General features: G+C 45.4%; 1 protein-coding gene across 1 annotated transcript; it reads right to left on the minus strand.

Annotated features, from left to right (window-relative positions):
- Nucleotides 1-1,124: 1,124 nt before the first annotated feature.
- CGAS (cyclic GMP-AMP synthase) lies at nt 1,125-23,972 on the minus strand. Its single transcript, XM_073336453.2, has 5 exons — nt 23,124-23,972; nt 9,264-9,486; nt 6,066-6,320; nt 3,730-3,832; nt 1,125-1,697 (listed from the first exon to the last, which is right to left on the minus strand). Exons 1-5 carry the CDS (start codon nt 23,781-23,783, stop codon nt 1,343-1,345), a joined length of 1,596 nt encoding a protein of 531 aa, XP_073192554.1. The 5' UTR covers nt 23,784-23,972; the 3' UTR covers nt 1,125-1,342.
- Nucleotides 23,973-24,321: the final 349 nt, after the last annotated feature.

Below are 24,321 nucleotides of genomic sequence, written 5' to 3' on the forward strand. Positions count from 1 at the left end.
AGAAGAGCTATTTAAGCTGATGGACAATGTTGGCACAAGAACAAGTGGGTACAAACTGGCCATGGATAAAAACAGATTGGAAATTAGAAGGTTTCTAACCATCAGAGGAATGAGGTACAGGATCAGCCTTCTGGTAAGAGTAGTGGGGGCAAACAACCTAGCAAGTTTTAAGATGAAACTTATTAGTGGGGAGATTGGACTCAATGACCCAGGAGGTCATTTCCACTCCTGTGTCCTATACTCATATTTATGTGGCTGTAAAACATTTATACCTCCTACACACAGCCCTATTCATGGGTTGCAGATGCCAAAGCCACATGGGTACATACAGCATGCAATCAAACTACAGGATGTAAATGTGTTTAGCACTTGGGTGCATATGTCTTTGCACTGGATTCCAAAATATAAAGTGGCTGTAGTTACTGTTGTACTATGATAGCACTAGCATTGCTAACTGCTTTTGTCACTAGATTGCTGTGTTACTAGTGTTCATCAGTGCTATCAGGATCGGCCTGCATTCTTCCACTTTCTGACCTCAAACACTGTGTTTCCATCAACTCCATGTTATATAATTATACTTAATAGTTATAGTCCTTTGTACTTGCAAAGTGTTATGGCAGCAAATCTTTGGAACATCTCTGAAAATACATAAATAGATAAAAGCAGTTAGTTGGGGGAGTCTATATCAAAGTCAGTAACCAACTTCTGTCAGCCACTGATGATTGTCCTTCACATAAAGGCAGCCTTAATAATCTGTTCTGTTTATACTGGTGCAACTTCATTGACTTCAGAACTGCACCAGTATAACTAGGAGTATAATATGGCCATTTGTCTGTAAATTTGTTTGCCTGTCATTGTTCTGCATCAAATCAATATTTTATTTTTACTACTGAATCACTGCTGCCTTCTTAGAAGCATAGAGCTTGTCTATAGTGTGTGGCACTGTGCATTGCAGTGGGTGTAATTGGGTGCACTTGAGAAATCACATCCCCATAGTATGCATTGCTGCACTGTGTAGACAAGCGCATAGAAGTGAGAGCAGGAAAGTATGGATTATAGCTAGTTCTCCTGCCGTGCCCCTCGCCCCCCCATTGAAAGTAGTCTGGCACCAATCAGACTTGAAATTGTGAAAAACTTGTCCTGTTGTCCCTTCTCCTCTACCACTAAGTCGCATAATTTAATTTAAATGTGCAAGTCTCATTTATTGTCCATGATTACTTTACCACCACTTTTCATAGCACCAGAAATTCCCAAGGAATAACTTCAAATGTTGATTCTTTATTAGATATTCTGATTTATAAAATATAAATGAAAATTTTAAAAAACACAATAGAATATTTCCTTAATTCTGCAGTTCAAATATTGGAAATCTATTGTTTATTTCATATTTAATTTCCTTTGAAAGGAAATCACTGCTTGCCTTATCAATCAATTGCCTACTAAAAAGGTTATGTGTAGGAATAAAGAAGTGTGGAAGGTATGCGTTGTTGAGGCAGTCCAGAAAGTAATCCAAAAAATTTTGAAAACAGCTCTCAAGGTCTGTGAACAGCCATTGTTTGTCATCTGGCCAAAGGACACATGCTTGGAAAAAGGCAGTTTTGGCATGGTAGGAACAGAATTTGTCCAGCCCCCGTCTGTTTCCATGTTTTGTTTTAAGCTGATCCAGAAGATGCTTCAGAAGTTTCAGACAGTTTTTCCTGTTGAACAAGAAGATGATATTACTGGGAAATGCCTTATGTATGCTAAATAAGTGTTTCTGGAAATGTTGTTAAAGTACAGAATATTTTGCTTTTGTGAGGCATTTGATGCTGATTCCTAACCAGTGGGATAAAGAATCTTGCCAATAATATTTTCCTATGAAGTATGAAAACCCATTGCATTTTTGTAGGCCAGATTCATCCCAGGATTACATTAGCTTTTCCACAGGGCTCCCAAGATTGAAGGACTGCGTCCAAGGGAAGTTTCAGTGATGCATTATAATAGAAATTTCCTTCCACTGAGAGCCATCATAACCCAGAAACTGAGTAGTGTTGGCCAGTCATATGCTTCATTTAGTGCACTCCCCACAGCAGTTACCACCAGTGGGCAGTTTTGGAGACTGCTGCAAATTAAAGCTGCCCTTTTCTGACAAACTGATATACCACTGCCTTCCCTCGGACAGAAGGAGCCAATGGGTATGGGAAGGTGCAATTTACATGTGGTTGCACCAACAATAGTGAATCTGGCCCAGTCCATAAAACAATTTTTGAAATTACTGTTGTAGCCAAAAATAAAATGATTCTAATAATTTGATGTCTTGTATGTCAAATCTAGAGAACTGACCAACATGAAGTAGACTCTCAAGGAGTTAGCTTTGTCTTTATATGCACACCTACTTGATGACTCTGTTTTCTCTCTTCCTATGCTTAGAATTATTAATGAAATTCAGAAGGGTTCATGATTTGTAAAACTACAGAATGCAAAATGGATTATCTGTCAAAAATCAATTCCTTAAATTATACTGTTTAAAACACCAAATGGATCTTCATGTATTTTCCCCTTACCCCCCACCCCCAACATACTAATTAATGAATTGCCTCAAATAGCTAACTTATTTAGTGTCCAATATCTAGTATATATAGTGAATCATAGAACATCAGGATTGGAAGGGACCTCAGGAGGTCTTCTAGCCCAACCCCCTGCTCAAAGCAGGCCCAATCCCCAACTAAATCATCCAGCCTGGGCTTTGTCAAGCCTGACCTTGAAAACCTCTCAAGAAGGAGATTCTGCCACCACCCTAGTAACGCATTCCAGTGCTTCACCAGCCTCCCAGTGAAAAAGTTTTTCCTAACATCCAACCTAAACCTCCCCCACTGCAACTTGAGACCATTATTCCTTGTTCTGTCATCTGTACCACTGAAACAGTCTAGATCCATCCTATCTGGAACCCCCCCTTCAGGTAGTTGAAAGCAACTGTCAGATCCCCCCTCATTCTTCCCTTCTGCAGACTAAACAATCCCAGTTCCTTCAGCCTCTCCTCATAAGTCATGTGCTCCAGACCCTTAATCATTTTTGTTGCCCTCCACTGGACTCCCCAATTTTTCCACATCCTTCTTGTAGTGTGGCGCCCAAAACTGGACACAGTACTCCACATGAGACCTCACCAATGTCGAATAGAGGGGAACGATCATGTCCCTCCATCTGCTGGCAATGCCACTACTTATACAGCCCAAAATACCGTTAGCCTACTTGGCAACAAGGGCACACTGTTTGACTAATATCCAGCTTCTTGTCCACAGTGGTGAAGATCCTAATGGCTGAGCCAATAGACTTCCCAATCTAACACACTGGGGCTAACTTTTTTTTATCAGACTTAGGAAGTGTGGGGAGGGATTGTTTTGTTTTTTTGACAGATTTCATCTGTTTGCTTTATAATGCAAAAATGGGAAGTGAATTTGTGATGTAGTATGCCCCCATCTTCCTTAGACTTCAATGGAAGCCAGACATAGTCAGCACTGCACAAGATTGTATTTATTTGCCTACAACAGAAGGGTGTTGTGAGGATTAGGTGATCTGCATGAAGTGTTTTTCAAATAAAAAGGCTTCATAGAGGCTCACTATCATTCCTGAGTATGGGTTCTTGTTCTCTCACACCACAGATTAAATTCTAAATTTAGAAAGAACGAACACACTTGCTAGATTGATATAGTGGCTAAAAGAGACTTTAAAAAAGACATACGAAGTACTAACCTACAACACTTCACTCCCTTAGATTCACAACATGTCTTTGTGTTGCCATGGTTCTTTATCATGTCCTTTTCAATGTGTGAGAAAGAGAGTCGCCAGGTGTCTTCTAAATATGTATTAAAAGAATACAAACATTTTATTAACACTTTTACCCATTTAGAATATGAGTCTTACACAGTTTCTGTAGCTAAAGAAAAGTCATCCTGAAGTGAATTTATTTGGACATGTCTGCAACATTTTTTTTTTTTTACTTTAAAAATATCAGTTTAATAATCTAATCCACAAAATGCTAAAATCCCCAACATTTTTCATGATGTTCCTACAAGACAGAGTTATGGTTGTCTGGATACCTTAACTGCATTTCCATACCTAAATATGTTTGGATTTTCTTGAAGTGTAAATTTAACTCTTAATTTCCTGGGTTTACAATGCATGGTTTTGGGATAATTACAACACCCCAGGAAGTCTTCCATCTTTAAAATTACTTGAAATGTACTTTCAATCTTAAAACAATTTTTTGTTTTGGGATAAGCCAATTGCGGTAGTGTTTGGCATAACTTTATTTTTAAGACTTCTTCCACTGTCTATTGATTCTGACATGATCTTGTTTTAGGAGTACGCCTCTGTTACTCTCGCAATAGTACCCTGTTATCCACCCAAGGCAAGGCATTCAGTTTGAGTAAATTAACACCCATGAAGAATTAAATAGGCTTAAGCCACATTATTTTTATCGCACCAACACATGGCTATATGCTTCCCACCCAGTTATCGATCAGCTTTCTGTGTCATGAAGCACATAGTCACGGTTTTAAATTTAATCTTCCTATTACAGGAGATCAACATGACAAGGTAATACTACTCTCAAATAGCATTAGGTGGAATTCTGTACTGAGCTTTTTAAAAAATAAATTCTGTAGCAAAGCCTTTCTTTAGCATAACACTTTCTTTTGCTGAAATATAGTAGAAAAAATGTCAGTTTCCCCCTAGATGTACTCTACTGCCACAGATCATGATTGTGACAGCCAAGTTAAATAAAAATAATGGTAATGGTGCACTTATGAAGACCTGAACTTGATGGGGAAATCTAGTAAATTGCCCTGACAATGCAAAACATTGAGGTTTTAGATGTATTTTTGTGTAGACTAAATCACTCAACTTCACATACAGAAACTCATTTTGATGTTCTATTTGTGCAAAAGCATACTTTCTTTCATTCTTAATAGGTTTCTATTGTATAATCGAAAAAGGTGGCAAAAATACCTCTTCATGGCCATGGTTGGTAAGTACCACAATGTTCCAATATGGGAGGGTCTATCTCAAATTACTTCAATGTCAGACACGTTGATGTAAGAGCTTCAGGGTAGAAACTGTCTTTGTACAGAGCCTCCACAATACAAATAATAGCACAAGTTTAATAATTCAAAGATAGGGTTTTCTTAGATGATGGCTCTGATCCAGATGTAGCCACGGACAAGACAGACTAAGAGAAGAATAACAAGGAGTCCGGTGGCACCTTAAAGACTAACATTTATTTGGGCATAAGATTTCATGGGTAAAAGTGAAAATTATGAATACAGGCATAAATATATATTGGCACATGAAGAGAAGGGAGTTACCTTACAAGTGGAGAACCAATGTTGAAGGCCAATTCAGTCAGGGTGGGTGTGATCTACTCCCAATAATTGATGAGGAGGTATCAATACCAAGAGAGGGAAAATTGCTTTTGTGGTGAGCCAGCCACTCCCAATCCCTATTTAAGCCCAAATTGATGGTGTTAAGTTTGCAAATGAATTGTAGCTCTGCAGTTTCTCTTTGAAGTCTGTTACTGAAGTTTTTTGTTGAAGGATGGCTACTTTTAAATCTGTTACTGAATGTCCAGGGAGATTGAAGTGTTCTGCTACTGGCTTTTGTATATTCCCATTCCTGATGTCTGATTTGTATCCATTTATCCTTTTATGTATTGGTTTACAACACTGGTTCTCCATTTGTAAGGTAACTCCCTTCTCTTCATGTGCCTATATATATATTTATGCCTGTATCTATAATTTTCACTTCAGTCATCTGAAGAAGTGGGTTTTTTACCCACGAGAGCTTCTGCGCAAATAACTCTGTTGGTCTTTAAGGTGCCACCGGACTCCTCGTTGTTTTTGTGGATACAGACTAACACGGCTACCCCTCTGTTAAGAGGAGAATACTGCAGGCCCTGCTGACAAACAAAGTAATACGTAGTTTCCCCTTATAACAGTTGGGTAATTACTAGTTGAGAAGAAGACCCCTCTCACATTTAAAAAAAAAAAAAAGAAAAAAAAGTTAGTTTGTATTCAAAATAAAAACAATACCTTTTAGCACTCTTCCATCCTTGGCATGTTTGGGTACTAGGTATATTGGCTTCCATTTATATTCTTGTTTGACTTTCCTTCCTAGCCATTTTTCAATTTTTAGGCCATCCTGTGTACTAGCAGGCCAGCTCTGACTCCGAACTTCCAAAGCCAGGATTATATCCACTGATATCTCCATTGGAGGATTCCCAATGCGAAGTGTTATTGCAGGGCTTCCAGCCTTTTTTTTATCCACAGTCACTTTCATTTCCGTTCCTATAAAAAAAAAAAAAGTAACAACTTTTCTTTAATAAGCTGAACTTTTTAATATTGGAGGAAACCATTTTTGAATGTTTTTTTGTTTATTTAATTAGAATTTGCAGCTAAATCATGTCGTATACAAAGCTTCAGTAATTGACTATTAGAGAATATATGAAGAGACTAAGTATTTTTAAATCAGTTTGTATAATGCAAATAGTTCTTTTTTTTTAAGGTATGTGCAGAAAATTGACCAAGTAAACAAAGGAAGATGCATGAAACTACTTAGAACTCCATGAGGGACAAATAATTACGGGTTTCCCCCATTGAGAACAAATAACCAAGCCATTTTTGTAAGTAGCTTATGTAAAATTTTAACATAAGATTTCAGTATTTGACTAGCTGCATTAATATGCTACCATGTAATGAAAAGAAAGTGCCTTTCTAATATAACTGAAATTAAGGTGTTTTGGAGAGATCTTGTATTTGCAGTGAGTACTGATTCTAAAAGTGGAACGTTCTTCTGGTGTTTAGGAATATTTTTGTATGAATACAGTAGACCCATAGAACCCAATGTATTTTTATATTTAATATTGTAAATGTTAGTTGTTATGTTCACAATTTTCAACACACATACCTGTTAGCTAAAGGGGACTGTATTTTCTCACGTAGAGTATATTGTTAGTGTTACATTTGTTTTGGAAATAAATTGTCAAATTTAACTTTAGTGCCCTCGTGGCCAAGATGGAGTCTGCTCTGCAGGCAGCTCTGGCCAAGAGACGGCGCACGCAGGAATGCAGCAGGACAATTCCTTCCACCCCAGAGGCACCTGTTCCAAACCCCCCAGAGTGAACACACACACACCCACAGGAAAAGTACAATGGATATAGCAAAGGGAGATACTTATTTACAGAGGGGTGAGAGGAGAAAAACAACAAGGGGAAATGTAGGGGGAGCAGTAGAAAAGGGTTGCATCCAAACTAAGGCCCCACAGGCCCAGTGGTAGCACAATCTGAAAGAGCAGACACTGAGGAATGTATTTGCACATAGAGCTCAGGAGTCCTGTGCAGAGTTCCAGTTCAATGGCGAGTCTTGGGTGCTCCTGGTCATCTTCGGCGCCAGTGAACTTTCCCCAACAGACCCCTCCGGTACCCTCTTCTGCCGCTCCCTGCAAAGCCACACAGAGCAACAACTTCCCCACTTAACTAACTAGCAGCCTCCCTCCTTATTCCCAATGCAGAGTCACAAGCCCCAGTACTCTCAGCCCCATGCAGCCCTGGGCAGCAGTGATACTGGGTCCAGTTCCAGCCTGTCCTTCTTGGGCAAATTCCTCCCTGGCACAGTGCTCCTCCTGGCTCCTGTCCTGGGGTGTCCCCGATTGGCCACCCTGTACTTCCCAGGCTTCAGGCAGGTTCTCTCCCCTTCACTTTGTCCAGGGCCTCCCGGCTGCAGCCCTTCTCTCCCTGGGCTCCAGAGCCACACCCCCAAGTTTCCCTCCTTTCTCTCACTGCTCCCCCTCCCCAATAGGAAAAAGATTTAAAGGGACCATGCTCTCTAAACTACAAGGGGTTACACAAATAAAATATTTAATGAATGAAGGTCATATTCTTCCCTAATTTCTGCATAACCCCCCTGCTGACATCAATGGGCATTCCATTATGTATAGTGCTTACTTTATATCTTGGTCTACACACCATAATTCAACATAGATTCACCCCTCTTTTCCATGTGAGTATCAACCCTGATTATAGCACCATATTCTTGAGCAAAAAATACTACACTGAAAAGCAAGACACTGAATTTTTCACAAGATCCACATTCACTGACCTGGTCCATTAGGGACAAGGTTATTTGAACAGTTTAATGCTGACGTAAAAGAACCTCAGACGTCAAAAACCGTATCAGTCATTTCAGCGCTACAACAATCAGTCTCTGGAGTTTTTATACAAACTTATAAGTTTGAATGTTTCTAGCACCTTGCTGGAAGAAAAAACTGCTTTGTTTTAAGAGGGACAGGATAAGTTTAGAAACTACAGAAAGCTTACTTCCAGTAAAAATTTAAGAACGCTTGGTATAAAGCAGAAGAAATTGAGTCAGTATATGGGATAAGGATTTTTTCAAATACTTCTGCAAACTTGTTTAAGCCATCTGTTGTTTTCATAATGTGACTGGCCTGAATTAAACTCTAATTTGTTTTATCCCTGAGAGACTGACTGTATTTGGGGGAAATATTAGATCTGAAACACTTATTTTTAAGTCTCCACATTTCCAGAGCTCGTTAAGCAGACTCTATTGGGGAGTTGTCCTATACAAAGAATATTCTAAAGAAAGTCTTTTTGAGTTAATACAATTGTTACAGTCCAAGTTTTATACCTAGAAACTGTATTTTCTGTACAGCTAGTTAGGACAACATACTTTTAAAAAGAACTATTTCATTGAGACAAGATAAGGAATGAGTGGTCTGCCACAGACGCATTAGTTAAAAATTCTTATTAAACTTTTGAAGCTCGGGAGGAACAGCAAAAATGAAGGGGAAAATATATAGCTACCTTTTAGTCTCTTTTGCTGGAGGCTCAACACCAAGACCTTTGCACAAGGTCATGTTGAATGAGTCAGGTGGCAGGTGTATACACGGCTTTAGACCGTACCCTGAATGTCCTTCATTTCAATTTGCAAAAACAGCTTGCTGCATAAGAACGGAGTCAGGCAGAACCCTTCCACTGCACACTCTGTGGAGTGAATCAGGCCCTGTATGTCTGTGGTTGCTCTTCTCTTGTTGCTCTTGCAACAAGAAAAAGCTCATATATAGGTTTTTCTAGCATTTTGTGCACACATCTATGAAGGCACTGTTGACAGGAACAGAAGTTGTATGTACAACACTACTTACAGTGATTTATATGTACAGAGATTAATGTGAACAGTAATACCTGTAAGTGAAAATATTATCCACTGAATACTTACTTGTCATGCTCTTTACAATTTCTTTAATAATGTTCCTCAGGGCAAAAAGCATCTTACAGGCTGCTAATGTTCCATCTTCCTGTATAAATTTGTCCAGATCGTTTCCTTGAGGATTTCTTTTAAGTCTCACATAATAAAAGGCACCAGAGCCATCACATTGTTCCAGTTCAACTCTAGGAGCTGGCATTGTAAACATGATATCGAACTCATTTGGTGCAGAAATCTGTGAATCATAGAAATACAATGCTTACTGAGTTTTGTTATTACAGGTAAAGTTTTAGCCTGCATTTCCATTATAAATACCTCTATGAACTTTATTCTCCCATCCACTTCCATGTGCAGTGATGAGGGGAACAAATGTATGCTAATTTGCAGTAAATTAAGACCAGGGAACCCTCAACAGGAGAAAGACAATACAACCCTGTCAGGCAGATACTCTTATCAACTCTTACTGGAAGTTTTATTTTTGGATGGCTGTAGATTAGAAGTGATTTAATCATTCTGTTAGAGTGGGGTAAGCAACACATTTCATAAAGTGAAACTGGAACAACTTACACAACATCGATATAAAAGGCCTAAGTGCAGCAAGAAGAGACAGACCCAAATTATGCTGCTCAATTCTCCCTCCCTCTTATTGAAGTTAGTAGTAATAGGCTGTAATCAAGTCACCTCTAAACCTTTGCTTTGTTAAGATAAATAGATCCATCAAGCTCAATCGCTGAGGCATGTTCTTCTAATCCTTTAATCATTCCCATGGTTCTCCTCTGAAACCTCTTCAATATATCAACATTCTTCTTGAATTCTGATAACATCCACAGCAGGGGTCTCAAACTCCCGGCCCGTGGGCCATCTGCAGCCCGAGAACCTCCCCAATGTGGCTCGTAGGGCTCCAGGAATTCTGGGGCCGGGTCTCTCTCTTAGCCCTGCCTGCTGCTCCCGCGCGTCCCCATTGTAAATAGCCCAAGCACTAGCCACCGGCAGTGTAGCAGAGTTGAGCGGCTTTCTGCACGCTAGCTCCATGTGTCTGTCAGCCCCAGGGTGGGGCGGAGCTGTGCCTCCACGTGCTGCCCCCATCCCGAGCACCCCTGCGGCCAATGGGAAGCTGTGAGAGCTGTGCCTGGGGGGCAGCAGCGTGTGGAGGCCCCCGGCCCACCCCACCTTGGAGCCCCAGGTAAGCGCTGCACCCCCCGATCCCCTCCCCATGTACTCCCTCCCATCCCCAAATTCCCTGCCAGAGCCTGCACCCCCTCCCCACACCCTTCTGCCCCAAACTCCCTCCTAGAGCTTGCACCCCATTCCCCTTCCCATACACCCTCTCCTGCCCGCAAACTCCCTCCCAGAGCCTGCACCCTTCCCCCTGCCCAGAGCCTGCAACCCTACTCCCTCCTCGTGCGCCCTCACCCTCCGCCCCAGCCCAGAGCCTGCACCCAGCACGCAAACTCCATCCAGGAGCCTGCACCCCAGACCTCCTCCCCTACCCAAACTCCCTCCCAGAGCCTGCACCCCAATCTCTTAACCCAGACCACCTCCCTCACCCAAACTCCCTCCCAAAGCCTTAGGCAGATTAGGGGGCAGAGATTGGAGAGGGCGGAGTTTTGGGGAGTGGGTTCTGGGTAGTATGAGTGACATTATTGGCCTGCTGGGAGAATCTGAGGACTGGCGCTGGCCCTAAGGTAAATTGAATTTGAGACCCCCTTGTCGGAGTTCCTTCCCCACTCTGGGGTACAGATGTGGGGACCCACATGAAAGACCCCCTAAGCTTATTCTTACCATCTTAGGTTAAAACTTCCCCAAGGCACAGATTCCTTTCTTGCCTTGGGATTGCTGCCACCACCAAGTGACTTAACAAACTATCAGGGAAAGGATCACTTGGAGTCCTATTCCCCCAAAATATTCCCCCAAGCCTATACACCCCCTTTCCTGGGGAGGCTTGAGAATAATATCCTAACCAATTGGTTACAAAATGATCAAAGAACCAAACCCCTGGGTCTTGGAACAATGGAAAAATCAGTCACGTTCTTAAAAAGAGGGATTTTATTAAAAGAGAAAAAGGTAAAAGAATCACCTCTGTAAACTTCGGTTGGTAGTTAACCTTACAGAGTAGCAGAAAATTCAAAGAGCACAGAGGAACCCCCTCTAGCCTTAGTTTCAAAGTTACAACAAAACAGGGATAAACCTCCCTCTAGCAAAGGGAAAATTCACAAGTTGAGAAAACAAAGGTAAACTAATACGCCTTGCCTGGCTGTTACTTACAAGTTCGAAATATGAGAGACTTGTTCAGAAAGATTTGGAGAACATGGATTGATGTCCGGTCCCTCTTAGTCCCAGGAGCAAACGGCACAGGAAAACAAAGAACCCCAAACAAAATCTCTTCCCTCCCCCCCCAACCAGATTTGAAAGTATCTTTTATCCCCATTGGTTCCTTTGGTCAGGTGCTAACCTTGAGATTCTTAACCTCTTACAGGTAAGGAGGAATTTAGGCTACCCCTATGGTTATGACACACCCCACAAATCACAGATGGTGTCGGACAACTGGTACCACACTGGCTGTGATTTCTTCCTGGAGCTCTAGGAGAAAACAGAGTTGATAAGACCCATGCACCTCTAGACATACTACTGATTATATAAAAACTAACACTATGTCCCACATTTCAAGAACAATTTAACCAGCTGATTCTGGGAAACTTTCACGGGAGAGTGCATCAGTTACTTTGTTAGAAGTCCCTGAAATATGTTGTTTTTCAAAATCAAAATCTTGGAGAGCTTAACTCCACCGAAGAAGTTTTTTGTTACTGTCCTGGACGGTGTGAAGCCACTTCAGCGCAGCATGGTCAGTTTGTAGTTGGAAACGCCGTCCCCAAATGTATGGGCGTAGCTTTTCCAGCGCGTACACAATAGCGTAGCATTCCTTTTCGCTGATTGACCAGTGGCTTTCCCACTCTGACAGTTTCTTGCTGAGAAACATGATGGGGTGGAATTCTTGATCCAGTTCTTCCTGCATTAAAACTGCTCCCACACCTCGCTCAGATGCATCTGCGGTCACTAGGAACGGTTTGTCAAAGTCTGGGGCCCTTAGTACAGGGTCAGACATGAGTGTCGCTTAAAGCTGGTTAAAGGCCTTCTGACACTCCTCAGTCCACTGAACTGCATTTGGCTGGTTCTTTCTGGTTAGGTCTGTCAGTGGGGCGGCGATTTGGCTGTATTGCGGTACAAATCGTCTGTAATACCTGGCCAAGCCTAAGAAGGATTGGACCTGTTTCTTTGACTTTGGGACAGGCCACTTTTGGATAGCATTCACTTTGGCCTGTAGGGGATTGATAGTTCCTTGACCCACCTGTTGTCCAAAGTAAGTTACTCTGTTTAGGCCAATTTGACATTTTTAGCCTTAACAGATAGCCCTGCCTCTCTTATGCTCTCAAAGACTTCCTGGAGATGGTTGTGGTGTTCTTCACATGAATCAGAAAATATGGCCACATCGTCCAGATAGGCAACTGCAGAGTCTCCCAATCCCGCTAGGAGACTATCTAGAAGTTTCTGGAAGGTGGCAGGTGCATTTCTCAGCCCGAAAGGGAGCACATTAAATTCATGCAGCCCTACATGGGTGATGAAGGCTGATCCTTCCTTGGCGGATTCATCTAGCGGTACTTGCCAGTACCCCTTGGTTAAGTCTAAGGTAGAGATGAACTGGACACATCCCAGTTTCTCCAGTAGCTCATCTGTGTGTGGCATTAGCAAGTTGTCTGGGTGAGTTACAGTATTTAGCTTACAGTAGTCCACGCAAAAGCGTATTTCCCCATCCGGTTTGGAGACTAGAAGTACTTGAGATGCTCATGCACTGTTAGAGGGGCTGATTACACCTATCTGTAGCATGTCCTGGATCTCCTGTTCTATAGCAGCTTTGGCTTGAGGTACCACCTGGTAAGTCTGGGCTCTGCTTGAGCGAGCATTACCTGTGTCAATGGAGTAGTAGGCCCGTTGTGTCCGTCCTGGGGTGGCTGAGAACATCAGCGTGAAGCTAGTTCACAGCTCCTTGATTCGCTGGCGCTGCATGCATCCGAGGGTCAGTGAGAGGTTTACCTCTTCCACGCCCCTGTCACTTTTCCCTTCGTAGTAAACACCTTCAGGCCACTCAGCGTCATCTCCTCCCTGGGCTGTAAACTGACAAACCTTCAATTCTCTGGAATAGAAGGGTTTTAGAGAATTAACATGGTACACTCAAGGGTTGAGGTGGGGGATGCTATGAGATAGTTGACAGCTCCCAGGTGCTCTTGGACCGTAAATGGCCTTCCCATGATGCTTCCATCTTATGGGCCTGAAGCGCCTTCAAGACCACGACCTGGTCGCCTACTTTAAAGGACAGCTTTCTGGCATGTTTATCATACAAGGCCTTTTGCTCTTCCTGAGCATCTTTTAGGTTTTCTTTAGCAAGGCCTAAAGAGGTTCAGAGGGTGTTTTGTTGGTTGGTTACAAAGTCCAGAATGTTAGTTCCTGGAGAAGGAGTAAAACCCTCCCACTGCTGCTTCACCAACTGTAATGGCCCCTTAACCTTGCGGCCTTACACAAGTTCAAATGGTGAAAACCCTAAATTGGGATGTGGTACAGCCCTGCAGGCAAAGAGCAACTGCTGTAACACTAGATCCCAATCACTGGAGTACTCATTTACGTATCATGGCCCCCAAAGTTCCATTAAACTTCTCCACCAGGCCATTTGTTTGATGGTGGTAAGGGATGACAACCAAGTGGTTCACCTCATGAACTTCCCATAGGCTTTTCATGGTCCCTGCCAGGAAATTAGTTCCCGAATCCATAAGGATGTCGGGGGGCCAACCTACCCTGGCAAAAATGTCTGTTAGTGCCTGGCACACGCTTTTAGCCCTGGTGTTGTTTAGAGCTACTGCTTCCAGCCCTCGGGTAGCAAAATCCATGAAAGTCAGTATGTACTGCTTTCCTCTGGGTGTCTTCTTTGGGAAGGACCCAGAATATCCACAGCTACTCGCTGAAATGGGACCTCAATTATGGGGAGTGGCTGGAGAGGGGCTTTGACCTGGTCTTGGGGTTTTCCCACCCTTTGGCACACCCCACAAGACGGGACATAGGTAGAAACATCCTGGCCCATTCCCTCCCAGTGGAATGACCTTCCCAAATGGTCTGTGGTCCTGTTCACCCCAGCATGGCCACTAGGATGATTGTGGGCTAAGCTCAAGAGCTTTTCCTGGTACTTAGGTGGAACTACCAATTGTCTCTGAGGATGCCAGTCTTCTTGGTGCCCACCAGAAAGAGTTTCCTTGTATAAAAGTCCTCTTTCTACAACAAACCGGGATCAATTAGAAGAGCTGAGAGGCAGTGGGTTGCTCCGTGCTGCCGTCCAAGCTCCCTGGAGGCTTTCATCTGCTTCCTGTTCAGCCTGGAACTGTTCCCTTGATTCTGGAGACATCAGTTCCTCACTGGATTGTGGACCTGGGCTCGGTCCCTCTGGAAGCAATGCAGGTGATGGGGCTGTTTCCGTTGACTGTGAATCGCTCTCCGCTGGTGCACTATGTGGTATTTCAGGCTCTGGCTGAGCCTCTTGTGTAGGGTTATCTGGTGCTGCTGCCAGTGCAGGCTCGGTGGTGTCCTCTGGTGTTGAAGTTGTAGATGGGTTTGCCAGCGCTAGACTCAATGCTGGCAACGGTTCTGGTGCTGCTTGCTTTGCCAGTTCTGCTTCTGAGACTGGCTTTGGCTGGGTCTCTGGGACTGGATCCACTATGGCTGTTGCAGTCGTTGGCAGGGGATCCGGTTCCATCACCTCTGTCTGGGTCTCTGGTAACACAGACGGGGCCTTGGTGGAAGGCTCAGGAACAGGGAGAGGTGTGAAAGCTTGCTTAGTCTGGCTGCGGGTGACCATTCCCACCCTCTTGGCTAGCTTCACATGGTTGGCCAAATCTTCCCCCTGCAGCATGGGAATGGGATAAACATCATAGACTGCAAAAGTCCACATTCTTGACCAGCCCACGTACTGGACAGGCAACTCAGCTGTAGGTAAGTTTAAAGATTTTGACATGAATGGTTGAATCGCCACTTGGGCCTCTGGGTTGATGAATTTGGGGTCCACTAAGAATTGGTGGAGAGCTGACACCTGTGCTCCAGTGTCCCTCCACGCTGTAACCTTCTTCCCGCCCACACTCAGTTTTCCTTCGCTCTGAGGGTACCTGGGAGGCATCTGGGCCTGAGGACCTTGGGTGTGACTCCGGTGTTATGAACTGCAGTATATTGGAGTTCTTGGGGCAGTTGGCCTTCACATGCCCCAGCTCATTACATTTAAAACATCGCCCAGCTGACTGGTCACTGGGGCGAGGTGGGTTGCTGGAGAATGGTGTAGTGGGACAATAAGCTGTCTGGGTTTTTCCTTGGGATGTAGGTGGGGCCTTGGGTTGCCCCCGATAACAGGGATTTGTTTTGGGTTGCCCCTTCTAATATTCGCTCCAACTGCTACTAGTTTTTTTCTTTTCTGCCACCTCCACCCATTTGGCTCCAATCTCCCCTGCCTCGACAACAATTTTGGGCTTCCCATCTAGGATGTACCTTTATATTTCCTCAGGAACACCCTCTAAGAACTGCTCCATTTGCATTAGGAAGGGCAACTCTTCTGGAGATTTAACATTTGCTCCTGATGTCCAGGCATCCCAATGTTTCACAATGTGGTAGGCATGTCTGGTAAATGACACGTCTGGTTTCCACCTTAGGGCTCTGAACCGCCGACGGGCATGCTCGGGTGTTAGCCCCATTCTGATTCTGGCCTGTTTTTAAAAAGTTCATAACTGTTCATGTGTTCCTTAGGCATTTCAACCACCACCTCAGCTAAGGGTCCACTGAGCTGCGGCCTCAGCTCTACCATGTACTGATCTGTAGAGATGCTGTACCCAAGGCAGGCCCTTTCGAAACTTTCTAAGAAGGCCTCGGTATCATCGCCTGCCTTGTAGATGGGGAACTTTCTGGGATGGGAAGAGGTACGTGGAGAAGGATTGCTAGGGTTGTCTGGTATATTCTGCTTAGCCCTTGCCATCTCTAACACCAGTGCATGCTTCCTCTCTTTTTCCCTCTCCTCCTCAGCATGCTTCCTCTCTTTTTTTCTTGTGGGCAGCCTCTTTGGCTTTCTCTTCTCTTTCAGCAGCTTCTTTCTCGAGTTGTTTTAATTCGATCAGTCTCTTATGTTCCTTTTCTTTCTCTTGTGCTTTGAATCTAGCTAATTCCAGTTTTTTCTGGACATCACTTTCTGTCACAATCCTAGCCTTTTTGTGTTTAACCTAGCTATACCTGAGAGTTAGAAAAAAAAACCCAGCTTGTGAATTCCTTTGCTACTGTAACTTGACCCCTCTGCCTTCAGGCAGAGAAAAAAACCTCTTAACTGCTCTCAGCAAAAACCTGTTTCCAAGCAGCCAAAAGGAAAGAAAAATTAGTCCTTTTAAAATCCTGCTGTGCTTTTGGGTTCAAAAATGATCCCACCACTCTGCCACCATGTCAGGGTTCCTTCCCCACTCTGAACGCTGGGGTACAGATATGGGGACCCACATGAAAGACCCCCTAAGGTTAGGTTAAAACTTCCCCAAGGCAGATTCCCTTCTTGCCTTGGGATCGCTGCCACCACCAAGTGATTTAACAATCAGGGAAAAGACCACTTGGAGTCCTATTCCCCCAAGCCTATATACCCTCTTTCCTGGGGAGGATTGAGAATAACATCCTAACCAATTGGTTACAAAATGATCAAAGAACCAAACCCCTGGGTCTTGGAACAATGGAAAAATCAGTCACGTTCTTAAAAAGAAGGATTTTATTAAAAGAGAAAAAGGTAAAAGAATCACCTCTGTAAACTTCGGTTGGTAGTTAACCTTACAGAGTAGCAGAAAATTCAAAGAGCACAGAGGAACCCCCTCTAGCCTTAGTTTCAAAGTTATAACAAAACAGGGATAAACCTCCCTCTAGCAAAGGGAAAATTCACATGTTGAGAATACAAAGGTAAACTAATACGCCTTGCCTGGCTGTTACTTACAAGTTCGAAATATGAGAGACTTGTTCAGGAAGTTCTGGAGAACATGGATTGATGTTCAGTCCCTCTTAGTCCCAAGAGCGAACGGCACAGAAAAACAAAGAACCCAAAACAAAACCTCTTCTCCCGCCCCAGATTTGAAAGTATCTTTTGTCCCCATTGGTTCCTTTGGTCAGGTGCCAACCAGGTTACTTGAGCTTCTTAACCCCTTACAGGTAAGGAGGAATTTAGGCTACCCCTATGGTTATGACACCCCTGATCTACAGAGTTGAACTGCCCTAGTGCAATGCTGAACATCTTACTGCACAGCAGAAAGCCACCACCCAGACTAATCTACAGAGCCAAATGGAGAAAGTTTTCAGTATGGGCCACGTAGTCCATAGCAGATACTATCTATTGTCCTTAAAACACTGCAGCCTCTCAATACAGGTGCACCTGATGGCAATATCCTCTCATCACCCTCCAGTCCAGGAATATGCAGTCTTCTTAAACCCTCTGGGATCAAAGTTCCGTAAGGAACTTCCTCCCAGTTTGGGAATCCTCTTTTTTGTGGGCCCTTAATCTGGTGCTGTCAAGCCTGATTTTTTTGGGAAGGGGCATTTGAACTCCTGGCCACCTCTTTTCTATCATTTGTCAGTGAAAACTGCCTTCCTTATGGCCATCACTAATTCAGCTAATGTACTCAATGCTTTTTTTGCCTCTGTCTTCACTAACAAGATCAGCTCCCAGACTGCTGCGCTGGGCATCAGAACATGGGGAATAGATGGCCAGCCCTCTGGAGAAAGAGGTGGTTAGGGACTATTTAGAAAAGCTGGACGTGCACAAGTCCATGGGGCCGGACGAGTTGCATCCGACAGTGCTAAAGGAATTGGCGGCTGTGATTGCAGAGCCATTGGCCATTATCTTTGAAAACACGTTGCGAATGGGGGAAGTCCCGGATGACTGGAAAAAGGCTAATGTAGTGCCAATCTTTAAAAAAGGGAAGGAGGAGGATCCTGGGAACTACAGGCCAGTCAGCCTCACTTCAGTCCCCGGAAAAATCATCAAGAAAGAAAGAATCAAGAATCAATCCTGAAGCACTTACATGAGAGGAAAGTGATCAGGAACAGTCAGCATGGATTCACCAAGGGAAGGTCATGCCTGACTAATCTAATCGCCTTCTATGATGAGATTACTGGTTCTGTGGATGAAGGGAAAGCAATGGATGTATTGTTTCTTGACTTTAGCAAAGCTTTTGACACGGTCTCCCACAGTATTCTTGTCAGCAAGTTAAAGAAGTATGGGCTGGATGATTGCACTATAAGGTGGGTAGAAAGTTGGCTAGATTGTCGGGCTCAACGGGTAGTGATCAATGGCTCCATGTCTAGTTGGCAGCCGGTGTCAAGTGGAGTGCCCCAGGGGTCGGTCCTGGGGCCGGTTTTGTTCAATATCTTCATAAATGATCTGGAGGATTGCACTCTCAGCAAATTTGCGGATGATACTAAACTGGGAGGAGTGGTAGATACGCTGGAGGGCAGGGATAGGATACAGAGGGACCTAGACAAATTGGAGGATTGGGCCAAAAGAAATCTGAGGAGGTTCAATAAGGATAAGTGCAGGGTCCTGCACTTAGGACGGAAGAACCCAATGCACAGCTACAGACTAGGGACCGAATGGCTAGGCAGCAGTTCTGCGGAAAAGGACCTAGGGGTGACAGTGGACGAGAAGCTGGATATGAGTCAGCGGTGTGCCCTTGTTGCCAAGAAGGCCAATGGCATTTTGGGGTGTATAAATAGGGGCATAGCGAGCAGATCGAGGGACGTGATCGTCCCCCTCTATTCGACATTGGTGAGGCCTCATCTGGAGTACGGTGTCCAGTTTTGGGCCCCACACTACAAGAAGGATGTGGATAAATTGGAGAGAGTCCAGCGAAGGGCAACAAAAATGATTAGGGGTCTGGAACACATGACTTATGAGGAGAGGCTGAGGGAACTGGGATTGTTTAGTCTGCAGAACAGAAGAATGAGGGGGGATTTGATAGCTGCTTTCAACTACCTGAGAGGTGGTTCCAGAGAGGATGGTTCTAGACTATTCTCAGTGGTAGAAGAGGACAGGACAAGGAGTAATGGTCTCAAGTTGCAGTGGGGGAGGTTTAGGTTGGATATTAGGAAAAACTTTTTCACTAGGAGGGTGGTGAAACACTCGAATGCGTTACCTAGGGAGGTGGTAGAATCTCCTTCCTTAGAAGTTTTTAAGGTCAGGCTTGACAAAGCCCTGGCTGGGATGATTTAATTGGGGATTGGTCCTGCTTTGAGCAGAGGGTTGGACTAGATGACCTCCTGAGGTCCCTTCCAACCCTGATATTCTATGATTCTATGATCACATTGACTAGAAAAATTGAGTAGATTCAGGCTCTGAGAGGACCTATCATGTACAATTTTCCAACAGGACAGTCACCTTTAGGCCTCACCCCAAGTGGGGACCCTCTTTCCAGATGATGATATGGTATCCTCTCACACTGAGGATACCTCTCTGGAGGAGGGAACTCCGGTTATTAGGAAGAGACAGGTAAGTTATGGGGGATTCGATCATTTAAAAACATAGCTGGGTTTTTTATGACTGGGAGAACCGCATGGTGATTTGCCTGCCTGGTGTGAAAGTTGCGGCTCTCTCAAGACATCTAGATAGACTTATGTGTAGTGCTGGGGAGAAGCCAGCGGTCATGGTACATGTAGGTACCAATGACATAGGGAAGGATAGGCGAGAGGTCCTGGCGTCCAAATTTAGGCTGCTAGATAAGAGACTGAAGTTCAGAACCTTCATGCACATTGGAAAACATAATCCCAAATATACATAAAAAATGATGGGGTCTAAATTGGCTGTTCTCATTCAAGAAAGAGATCTTGAAATCATTGGGGATAGTTCTCTGAAAACATCCACTCAATGTGCAGCGGCAGTTTAAAAAAAAAAAAAAAAAGCAAACAATGTTGGGAATCATTAAGAAAGAGATAGTATCATATTGCCTCTATCTAAATCCATGATACGCTCACAATTTGAATACTGTGTGCAGATCAGATGTGGTCGCTGCGTCTCAAAAAAAATATATTGGAACTGGAAAAGGTTCAGAAAAAGGCAACATAAATGATTAGGGGTATGGAACAGCTTCTGTATAAGGAGAGATTAATAAGACTGGGACTTTTCAGCTTGGAAAAGAGATGATTAAAGGGGGATATGATAGAGGTCTGTAAAATCATGACTGGTGTGGAGAAAGTAAATAAGGAAGTATTATTTACTCCTTTTCATAACACAAGAACTAGGGGTCACCAAATGAAATCAATAGGCAGCAGATTTAAAACAAACAAAAGGAAGTATTTCTTCACACAACGCACAGTCAACCTTGGAACTCTTTGCCGAGGATGTTGTGAAGGTCAAGACTATAACAAGGTTCAAAAAAGAACTAGATAAGTTCATGGAGATAGGTCCATCAATGGTTATTAGCCAGGACGGGCAGGGATGGTAGCCCTAGCCTCTGTTTGCCAGAAGCTGGGAATGGGTGACAGGGGATGGATCACTTGGTTATAACCTGTTCTGTTCATTCCCTCTGGGGCACCTGGCATTGGCTACTGTAGGAAGACAGGATACTGGACTAGATGGACCTTTGGTCTGACCCAGTGTGGCTGTTCTTATGTTCTCTGACCTCCATGTAATCTGTTTATCTCATGGTCTTCTGAAATTCACTCCACTCCAAGACAAATGAGACTCCATACTCTGGATGTTGTAAGAGCATGCTTTTTATTTAGACAGGACTAAACCATTTGGATACACGCACAGGCTGTTTGTGGTGTGTGCCGGAAGAATTAAGGGATAACTAGCGTCAGCTCAGACTGTGTTAAAACTTGTTATCTCCAGCCATGAAGGATCCATCTCGACATGTTAGAGTTTACTCTTCCTGTCCCCACCACTTCTTATATATAAAGACTATCCACAATGATCAATACCCCTATTACCTGCAACCTGGATAATTGTAACTGACTGTATCTATAGTTGAACATCAGAACAATGTAAAGGCTTCAGCTAGGGCAAACCACAGCTATCCGCTGCCTGCGTGTCTTAGGTACCATGAGCAAATCAAGCCTGTGCTCCAGTTTTTCCACCTGCTCCCAGTCTAAATGGACTAATGGAGCAGGTCTCAGCTACATTATCTTCATCTATGTGAACCATCAGGACAACTGTGTTCCTCTAGAACTATTAATGCAGAGCACAAACTGTATGAGATCTGGAGCTGTCTCTTAATCAACAGGAACTAATTCAACAAACTTCCTGAAGAAATTAGAGTAAACGAGTTTGAATATCTTTTGTAAAAGCTGGAAAATTTTATTAAGGAGGAAAGCCTCCCCACCCCTATAACAAAACTGTTTTTACAACATCAATCTCCCTCCCTCCCAACTAGCCCCCACGAGTGCTGCCCAGAGGATTCAGGAGGCCTGGGGTAAAGCAATTTCACGGGCCCCTTCCATAAAAAAAAAGTTGCAATACTATAGTATAGTATATTGCCCTGGGGAAAATTGCCCCACGCGGGTGGTTCTGGCCCCCACTATCCATGTAACCCCAAAGGGAGACAAAACAGATTTCATGAAACCTGCTAGGAACCTGGGAGTACTCAAATCTATGGTTATGGTCACCAATATAAAATGCATAGCTAGAAGGAATATAATTAGCCATTATGGGAAAGAGAGTGCAGTGAAAGTGTCCCTGTAAGATAATGTGCTGTACCTGAAAGGCACAAAGAGCACTTGAGCAGGAGAGTGGGGTGGGAGGAGGTATTTTTTCATGCTTTGGGTGTATATAAAAAGATCTTCTACACTTTCCACAGTATGCATCCGATGAAGTGAGCTGTAGCTCACGAAAGCTTATGCTCAAATAAATTGGTTAGTCTCTAAGGTGCCACAAGTACTCCTTTTCTTTTTGCGAATACAGACTAACACGGCTGTTACTCTGAAACCTGAGCCACTATAGTTTCAGAAGCTGCTGCAACAGAAGCAAGGGCTGTGCCATGCTGGGACAATTTGAATGGAGACAATTTTAAGTAAGAATCAGGGACAGAAAAGGACCCTGAAGCGTATCTGAAAATCTGTTCCAGGGAGGGAGGCTGGAGGTGGCAGAAGATTATGAGTCACATCTCAACTGGAAGGTTTCAGAGTAGCAGCCACGTTAATCTGTATCCGCAAAAAGAAAAGGAGGACTTGTGGCACGTTAGAGACTAACAAATTTATTTGTGCATAAGCTTTCGTCAGCTACAGCTCACTTCATCGGATGCACGCAACTGGAAGTGCCCTAGTCATGCTAGGTCAGGGGTGGGCAAAGTATGGCCCATGGGCCGGACCTGGCCTGTCAGGGCTTTGGATCCGGCCCACAGGATTGCCAGCCCTCTGGCACCGCAGGCCCTGCGCCACTCCCAGAAGCAGCCGGCACCACGTCCCTGCGGCCCCTGGAGGAGGGGGAACAGAGGGCTCCGCACGCTGCCCTCACCTGCATTTCTCTCCCTGCAGTTCCCAGTGGCCAGGAATGGGGCATGTCACTGCAACCCCGGAGCCACTCCAGGTAAACAGTGCTGGGCCGGAGCCCACACCCCAACCCCCTTCTGCACCCTGCACCCTAACTTCCTGCCCTGAGTCCCCTGCTGAGCCCCACCCTGCACCCCAACCCCCTGCCCCAGCCCTACATTCATGGCCCTGCATGCAATTTCCTCACCCAGATATGGCCCTCCGCCCAAAAAGTTTGGCGCCCCTGTGCTAGGTCCTACATTAATCGTGTCCGCTGGCGATGAAGTGCTTAAGCCCCTGCCGGTTTCTCCTCACCTTGACATGCTCGTAGTAGCTACCGGTGCCCAGAATCTCAACTGAGCTGAAACTGCCCTCCCGGGCTCTGATCGCTGACAGCAGCGCGCGGATGAGCTGGTTCACACGCTCCGAGGCCTCCGACGTGTCCTGCCGGCCCAGGCTCAGTGTCTTCAGCACATCCCGGAGCGGCCGGGCTCCCACTCCACCTGACTTGGCACCGACGCCGCTCTCTGCCCCCGTGCAGCAGGCGGCAGCTACAGCGGGCGGCTCTCGGGGGGCGGACGCTTTTGTTTTAGGGGCAGCGCCCGTCTCTCTGCGGGCAGAGCCCTTCCTAGGGGGGGCGGCTCCCTGCCTACTGGGGATAGCGATACCCTCTCCCGGGGCAGAGCCCTTCCCTTTGGGGACACCTCCCGTCTCGCTGAGAGCAGGTCCCTTCGCTGCGCGGGATCTGGCAGAGGTGGCGCCCTGCGGGTCAACGGGCGGAGGGGCGTCTCTGGGGTTAGGGGTTTTGGCATGCTCACCAGGAGGCCGAGCGTCCCCGCCCCCCGCCCCAGCTCGCCCCCCGCCCCGGGCAGGGGGCTGGGCGCGCTGGCTCCGAGGGGGCTCGGGAGCGCTGCTCTGACTCGCCGCCTTTCTCGAGCCTCTCGCTCGCCTGGCCCCGGCGCACGGGTCCCCCATGGCTCAGCGCGCACCGCCTCCCGCGTCCGCCTGGCTCCGGGCTCCGAGGCGCCGAGCGCGAGCCCCGGCTCAGGCAAGTTCCCTTCCGGGGCCGGGGCGCGCCGCTGGAGAAACGAAACTCAGCGCGGGGCACGACCCTGTTCCCGCCGCTGGCTGCTGGGGACAGCGGCACCGCCCACGCCACAAGCGGCCGGGCTTTCCCGGGCGCGTGAGCAGCGAGGCCAGCCGCGGGGCGCGGTGTTGTGGGGGGCGTTAGGTAAACGCCGGCGGCCAGGGCACAGCGGAGCCCAAGGCAGCGGGTCAGCCAACTCTGGCGGCTCCAGTCGGCATTGTTGACCGGGCAGTTAAACGTCCGGTCGGCCTCTCCTAGCAGGGCAGGCAGGGTCCCTGCCCGGCTCCCAGAAAGCTACTGGCATCTCCCTCTGGCTCCTAGGCTTAGTGGTGGCCAGGGGGACTCTGGGCGGCTCACACACACACACACACGCCCCCGCAGGCTCTGCAGCTCCCATTGGCTGCCAACCGTGGTCAATGGGAGCTG

The sequence above is a fragment of the Lepidochelys kempii genome, chromosome 3 (assembly GCF_965140285.1).
Source record: "Lepidochelys kempii isolate rLepKem1 chromosome 3, rLepKem1.hap1, whole genome shotgun sequence".
NCBI classification, from domain to species: Eukaryota; Metazoa; Chordata; order Testudines; family Cheloniidae; genus Lepidochelys; species Lepidochelys kempii.

Bases quoted from the DNA above. Each gene is read 5' to 3' on its own strand.
- CGAS (XM_073336453.2), bottom strand. From the start codon at position 23,783: ATGGGGGACCCGTGCGCCGGGGCCAGGCGAGCGAGAGGCTCGAGAAAG. The intron at 9,487-23,123 runs GTGAGGAGAAAC...TATGATTCACAG, and splicing joins GCTACTACGAGCATGTCAAG to ATTTCTGCACCAAATGAGTT. The intron at 1,698-3,729 runs GTTAGTACTTCG...CTTGTTCAACAG, and splicing joins AAGGGAGTGAAGTGTTGTAG to GAAAAACTGTCTGAAACTTC.